Source organism: Rutidosis leptorrhynchoides, chromosome 4 (assembly GCF_046630445.1).
Source record: "Rutidosis leptorrhynchoides isolate AG116_Rl617_1_P2 chromosome 4, CSIRO_AGI_Rlap_v1, whole genome shotgun sequence".
NCBI classification, from domain to species: Eukaryota; Viridiplantae; Streptophyta; class Magnoliopsida; order Asterales; family Asteraceae; genus Rutidosis; species Rutidosis leptorrhynchoides.
In genome coordinates, this window is record NC_092336.1 from 484,618,303 (window position 1) to 484,625,629 (window position 7,327).

The 7,327-nt window shown below is 30.7% G+C and overlaps 2 protein-coding genes across 2 annotated transcripts; one reads left to right on the forward strand and one right to left on the reverse strand.

Annotated features, from left to right (window-relative positions):
• The first annotated feature begins 303 nt into the window (after positions 1-303).
• LOC139904387 (small heat shock protein, chloroplastic-like) lies at positions 304-1,384 on the forward strand. Its single transcript, XM_071886326.1, has 2 exons — positions 304-520; positions 909-1,384. The coding sequence occupies exons 1-2, from the start codon at positions 304-306 to the stop codon at positions 1,382-1,384; spliced, it is 693 nt and encodes a 230-aa protein (XP_071742427.1).
• Positions 1,385-3,898: 2,514 nt separating this feature from the next.
• Positions 3,899-6,111, reverse strand: LOC139842356 (uncharacterized). The gene is made up of 7 exons (XM_071832505.1): positions 6,027-6,111; positions 5,169-5,933; positions 4,846-5,070; positions 4,774-4,804; positions 4,419-4,485; positions 4,053-4,268; positions 3,899-3,967 (listed from the first exon to the last, which is right to left on the reverse strand). Exons 1-7 carry the CDS (start codon positions 6,109-6,111, stop codon positions 3,899-3,901), a joined length of 1,458 nt encoding a protein of 485 aa, XP_071688606.1.
• Between the last annotated feature and the right edge of the window lie 1,216 nt (positions 6,112-7,327).

A 7,327-nucleotide genomic window follows, 5' to 3' on the forward strand; every position in this document is an offset into this window, starting at 1 on the left:
TGAAACCACCAAAAACTCGGTGACTGTTGGTATGTAGGTGTAAAATGTAAAATGTAATGTAATAGACTGGTGAAGAGAAGAACCAATTTCTTTTTTCTAGAGGCATCCAGAATTACCAAAACAACAGAAATAAAAAAAAATATATCCAGAAAGATCACATGATCTAGCCCCACTTCTTTTCACTTCTAGAGATTTCCAAACCTACCCTAAACTTATCTATATATTCATTTCAAATCCCTGTACCTATTCATCAAAAACATCAAAGTGTATTGTGTGTGTATACCATTAGAATAGAAGCAAAACATGGCTCAAAGTCAGATGACACTTCCACTGTTCTCTCAAAAAATCATCACTCCAAAATCAACCCCTTCTATGATCCCAAATACCCATAAAAAGAGCCCTAAGTTTACTATCATCAAAGCAGGATCAGGAAATGGGGATCATTTACAAAGAGCAAGTATTAATAATCCACAACAAAAACAACCCATCAAGAGAAGGCTCACCCAGTCACCACCAATTGGTCAGTTTCAGTTAAAGATATAACCTTTTATAGTTTTTTTTTTTTTTTTAAAAGCTTTACTTGTATGGGCCTGTATAATTCTTTAAAATAAGCTTAAAAAACCAATCAAGTTTCAGTCTTTAAGTGTAATGTGCATGGTTAATTTACTCAAGATTCAAATTTGTGAACTTCCCTATTGGATATTTGATATGGGTATGTATGATTATTCAATATAAGCTCAATAAACCAATCAAGATTCAATTTTTAGGGGTGCACTCAATTAGTAATCTTCAATTTAAGGTTCAAAAGTTGATCATTTTGTTGAAATTGTTGAATGAATGAATATCTATAATAATTCCTCCATATGAAATCAAAAAACCAATAAAGCTTCAATCTTTTTTGTCTACAGGGTTATGGGACAGATTTCCAACAGCAAGAACAGTACAGCAAATGATGGACACAATGGAAAGACTAATGGAGGAGCCACCAGCATACGGTAGCGTTAACGGTGGCATGTGGGGACCACAAGGAGAGAGTACAAGTAGTTACAGCAGGGGAAGAACACCATGGGAGATCAAAGAAGGTGAACAAGACTATAAATTGAGGTTTGATATGCCTGGAATGACTAAAGAAGATGTGAAAATTTATGTGGAAGAAAAAATGTTGGTTTTAAAAGCAGAAAAAATCAAGAAAGAAGGTAATGATGAAAGTAATAATGAAGGAGAATGGAGTGCAAAGAGTTATGGAAAGTATAGTTTTAGGATTGCATTGCCTGAAAATATACAGTTTGAGAAGATTAAGGCTGAAGTTAGAGATGGAGTTTTGTATGTCACAATACCTAAAGCTCCCGTTACTTCAAAGATTTTAGACATCAATGTAGAATGAATTAAGCATTGATTTCAGTTTTTAAGATTTGTATAGTTGTTTTAAGCGTATATAAGAGCATGAGACCGGTCAATGCTCCCTTCTTTTCGTTTAAGTGTAAGAACTTAAAGATTCAACAGAAAAATATCAAACTAACATCAGATTGTACAATCAAACAATCTGAACACAATGATTCTTAGCAATCTCTCAATCTGAAAACAATACACAATCCTTCAATACTCACAAACTAACAAGATTGAACAATATGTTTAATCTAAGATTACAGCCGAAATTGAAAACGTGAACAAGATGAATGTGAGAAAATCCTTGATCGAATAATATGAGAGAGCAGAATAATGAGAATGATAAAAGTGATAAATAAATTAGGTATTTATATAAATTAGTCTTGGGCTGAAACATAATTTTGGGCTGGTACGCTTTATCTTACACCTTGTGCTCCAAGCTAAAATATGCCTACGCTCCATCTTACACCTTGTGCTCTAAGCTAAAATATGCCCACTTTTCAACTTTCTTTTAAGAATAAAGGAACGCAAGCAATCACAGCTACAATTGTGAATTTACCTATAAAATATTAACACAATAATTAAAAGAAGCAAGATATGTTTCATGCTAGATTATCATTTTAACATTTCTCCTTAATCTAGGCATGAAACATATTAACAAGACAAAGTTTTTCACAAAGAAAATTATGTTGATTAATTCCTAACCCTTTTGTAAATATGAATCAATTTGAACAATATCAATAACACCAGAAGTACATTTATTCCTTACAAGATGTAAGTCAATTTTAAAATGTTTTGATCTTTTATGAAAAACAGGGTTAGCTGCAAGTAAAATTGCAGATCTGTTATCACAATGAACAAGAACATGTAAAAGATTTGTATAATTAAGGCTCTGTATTCAAATTCTGTAGAAGATCTGGATACAGCAGTGTTTTTTGCTTTTCCAAGGAAACAAGGGAACCACAAAAGAAAATAGCATAACATGTTACAGATTTTCTAGTAGTTAAATACTTACCCTAATCTGCATCTACAAATGCGGTTAAAGAGATATTGTCAGCCTTTTTAAAAAAAAACACCTTTACCACGAGATCTTTTCAAGTATCTTAGTAACCTTAAAGCAATATTTAAATGAGATTGTAGAGGAAAATGCATAAACTGACTAAGACATTGTACAGAAAAGGCAATATCAGGTCTGATCATAGTCAAATAAATCAATTTACCAATTAGTTGTTGATATTTAGTAATATTTATCAATGGAGGATCATTATCTGTAGGTTCAGATACAATGGTAACATTTGTTTCTAAAGGTGCTCCAACATGTTTACATTCAGTCAAACCAAATTCATCAAGCAACTTCAATATCAAGAAAATATTTTAATTCTCCTAAGTCCTTAATAAGAAATTTGGATTTTAAAAAAGATTTAAACTTAGAAATTTCAGACTCATTATTACCAGTAATAATAATATCATCAACATAAACCAGCAAAGCAAGAAACAAAGAATCAGAACACTTAACAAATAATGAATAATCATTTAGACTTTGAATAAAACCATTTTCTTTTAAAACTAAAGTTAACTTTTCATTCCATTGTCTAGGTGCTTGTTTAAGATCATATAAAGATTTTACAAGTTTACATACTCTAGTCTCAGTAGGAGAAAAATAACCTTGAGGTAACTCCAGTTGATACAAATTCCAATTATTCTGAATAGCAACAGTAAGCAAGCATTTTACAGTAACCATTTTAGTAACAGGAGAGTAGGTTTTCTCATAGTCAATTCCCTCCCTTTGACTATAACTCTTAGCAACAAGTCTTGCTTTATATCTTTCTATCTCACCACTAGACTTATATTTAATCTTATATATCTATCTGCAGCCAATGGGCTTTCTACCCTCAGGTAAATCAGTTAATATTCATGTATTATTTCTATATAAAGCTTCCATTTCATCAGTCATGGTTGTTATCCAATTAGGGTCAGTAACAGCTTGTTGATAATTTTTACGTTCAATAGACTTATTTAACACAGAAGCAAACACATAATTATCATGACTTAGTTTAGAAAAGTTAACAACTCTTTCTAAACCATACTTAACTTTACCTTCAACAATATAATCATCAAACTTCCTAGGTAACACAGACACCCTTTCAGATTTTCTTTGATTAACTGGCTCATTTACACTTTCAGAAGTAGTTTGATTAAAAAGATTACCCTCAGGGAGTTCATTCTCATGAAAATTATCATCAACTGAGTCACCAAGGTTACCATCACTCTCTGGTAATAAACTACCAGTAGGTGTTGCAACCTGGCAATCTACATCTGACATTGCTCAACCTTCATCATTGGGATTTTTATTTACCTTGGCATCTTTTTCAGAAAACAAATCAAAAAAGTTTAAATTGTTTAGAGAAGAATCATTTAACTCATTTTCTTTTGATGAAACAAGTTTAAAAGGAAATACATTTTCAAAAAATTTAACATCTCTAGAATAAAAAATCAATTTTCTTTCTAAACTTCAAAGCTTGAAACCTTTTTTTGAATTAGAATACCCAATAAAAACAGCTTTTTCAGATTTAGGATGAAACTTATCAAAATCATTTAAAACTTTAAAAAAAAACAAGACAACCAAAGCTTTTTAAGTGGGAGAGATTAGGTTCAAAACCATGAACCAGTTCAAAAGGAGTTTTGCCAGCTAGAATCTTGGAGGGTGTCCTGTTAATCAAATAAGTAGCAGTTAACACACATTCAGGCCACATAGTAAGAGGAATTTCCCCCTGAAACATAAGGGATCTAGCAACATTAAGAAGGTGTCTATGTTTCCTCTCTACTACCTCATTTTGTTGAGGAGTATAAGGAATAGTGGTCTGATGAATCATACCCATGGACTGAACAAAAGAATCAATTTGATTATTACAAAATTCAGTTCCATTGTCTGTTCTAATTATTTTGATTCTTTTATTAAATTGATTTTGTATTAAGTAAAATAAATTTGAAAATTTTTCAAAAATTTCAGTTTTACTTTTCAACATATATACCCAAACAGCCCTAGTATAATCATTCACAATGGTCAAAAAATACCTAAACCCTTCTTTGCTAGTAACCCTATAAGGTCCCCACAAGTTCAAATGCATTAAATCACCAAGTTGTGTAGACTTATGTTCACTCAATTGAAAAGCATCTCTAGTTTGTTTAGCTTTTAAACAAATCTCACAAGGAAAATCAAAATCTTTATCATTAATTTTAAGTTTATTTTTAAGAACATGCATAACAGGACTTGAAGGATGACCTAGTCTGCAATGCCAAAGTGTAGCAGACTCAAAACAAAAACTATTACAGTTAAAATATCACCTTGATATTTATTAAACACATACAATCCCCTAATATTACTACCAGTCATCAGGGTGTTTCTTGATATCAAATCCTGTATGTAACATTTATGCTTATCAAAATCAATGAACAAACCACTATCTGCAGCTAATTTACTAACAGATAACAAAGATACATAATATCCAGGAACAACCAACACATCATATAAAACAATTTTATATGTAAGTTGTAAATTTCCTATTTTATTTACTCTAGCTTCTGTACCATTAGGATGAGAAACTTTAAGATTAAAATCAGAAATATCAACCACATTAAAAAGACTATTTTCAGACACAGTCATGTGTTGATTCGCTCCTGAATCTATAATCCATCCCAGATTATCATTAACATGTGAATTATAGTTAAAAAAAAGGTTTGAAAATTATCATTAAAGAATGTATTCATATTAAAAACACTACCTTCCATATTAGAACAAGCATTAGATGACTGCACAGATGACTCATTCAACAAATTCAGAAGCTTAGCCATTTGATCATTGGTTAAAGAAAGAGGACTAGAAGTAGAAGTGGAAGGCATATCACTAACAGAAGAAGCATTATTAGTAGTTACAACATTATTACTACTAATTGATCTGTTATTATTATTCTGAGGTGTCCTTTTATAACCAGATGGATAACCAATAATCTCAAAACACATATCAATAGTATGACCAATCTTATTACACTTATTACATTTAAGTTTAGGATTAGGACCTTTCTTAAACTTATTATAAGATTGAGTTGATCCAGTATTTCCTGAATTGTTGCTTTTAAAATGAGACAGAAAAGCAGAATTTTGACTTTTATTGGATGAATGATTAGAGGAAATTTTTCTATGAGATTCTTCCCTATATATAACTGCAAAAGTAGTTTTAACATTAGGAATTGGATCTCTTAGAAGAATATTGCTTCTAATCTGCATAAAATCATCATCCAATCCCATAAGAAATTGATTTAATCTCAAAATTTTAGTATGCTCTTTTGATTCATTAGAAGCAGCACAAGTACAAGCAGGAATTTTGACCATCTCATCATACTGTTTCCAAAGAGTATTAAGATTGTGATAATAATCAGAAATTGGAACACCATTTTGTTTTAAAGAATTTATTTTAATGTGTAAATTAAAAATATTGGATCCATCAACCTTATCATAAGTTTCTTGCAATTCATTCCAAACAACAGAAGCTACAGTAGAAAAAATTTGACCACAATATAACTCTACAGATATTGACCTAAGTATCCAAGACAAAACAACAGAATTACACCTATCCTATTGACTAGCAAGCACAGGATTATCATTATTCTTAACACAAGTAGCATCAATAAACCCTACTTTATTTTTAGTAGATAAATCAAGTTTCATAGATCTACTCCATTTAATGATCCGTCCTAATCCATCTGGACGAATACATTACATTTGGTTACATCGCGAGGTACTTGACCTCTATATGATACATTTTATAAACATTGCATTCGTTTTTAAAAGACAAACTTTCATTTCATCGAAAGTTGACGGCATGCATACCATTTCATAATATATCCAACTATAATTGACTTAATAATATTCTTGATGAACTCGACGACTCGAATGCAACGTCTTTTTGAAATATGCCATGAATGACTCCAAGTAATATCTTTAAAATGAGCAAATGCACAGCGGAAGATTTCTTTCATACCTGAGAATAAACATGCTTTCAAGTGTCAACCAAAAGGTTAGTGAGTTCATAAGTTTATCATAAACAATAAAATTCATCATTTTGATAGACCACAAGATTTAAATGCTGCATGGTACAAATAGGCCTGAATCCTATATCCACCTGTAATGTACATGCGATATCTTTTAAATACAGTACACCTTTCTCGTGTACGAAATTCTTTTTCATAAATCTTAGTAACCGTACACATATCTCGTGTACAAAATATAATACACATAACCTGTGTATAAAAATCATTCTCTCGATACATAATATTCACATCAATTGGTGGCAATTATCATGTCCACATAATTCAATGGTGGCAATTATCATATCCACATAATTCAATGGTGGTAATTATCATGTCGACATAATTCAATGGTGGCAATTATCATGTCCACATAATTCAATGGTGGCAATTATCATGTCCACATAATTCAATAATAATTCGCAGAACTTCTGTCTGCATAATAATTCATTCGAGGAATGTTTTGCTTGTGTCTATCTCGTCAAACATTTATAAAAGCATTTCATGTATTCGCAGTTCAAAATATATTTCAAAAGCATTTAATAAAGCAGTTGTAAAAACAGCGCATGTATTCTCAGTCCCAAAAATGTAAAGAGTAAAAGGGAGCAAATGAACTCACTATACGACATTTTGTAGTAAAAATATGCATACGACGATACTGAACAATGCAGGGTTGGCCTCGGATTCACGAACCTATATCATTCGTATATATATTAAAACGTATAATCGTAATTGAACAAATATTATTATTAGTGATAATTTTTATATAAATAACTTATATATTTTATTATATATTCATTTTATATATTTTAAATAAAGTAGTTATATATTTAAGTTATGGTTATTATATTTATTTT

What these genes read in the sequence shown, in the direction of transcription:
- LOC139904387 (XM_071886326.1), top strand. Translation starts at nt 304, where the DNA reads ATGGCTCAAAGTCAGATGACACTTCCACTGTTCTCTCAAAAAATCATC. An exon ending in CACCCAGTCACCACCAATTG is followed by an intron (nt 521 to 908) that starts GTCAGTTTCAGT and finishes TTTTGTCTACAG; the next exon opens with GGTTATGGGACAGATTTCCA.
- LOC139842356 (XM_071832505.1), bottom strand. Translation starts at nt 6,111, where the DNA reads ATGAAACTTGATTTATCTACTAAAAATAAAGTAGGGTTTATTGATGCT. An exon ending in TAAATTAGCTGCAGATAGTG is followed by an intron (nt 4,805 to 4,845) that starts GTTTGTTCATTG and finishes TGTTACATACAG; the next exon opens with GATTTGATATCAAGAAACAC. An exon ending in GCAAAACTCCTTTTGAACTG is followed by an intron (nt 3,968 to 4,052) that starts GTTCATGGTTTT and finishes GATTTTGATAAG; the next exon opens with TTTCATCCTAAATCTGAAAA.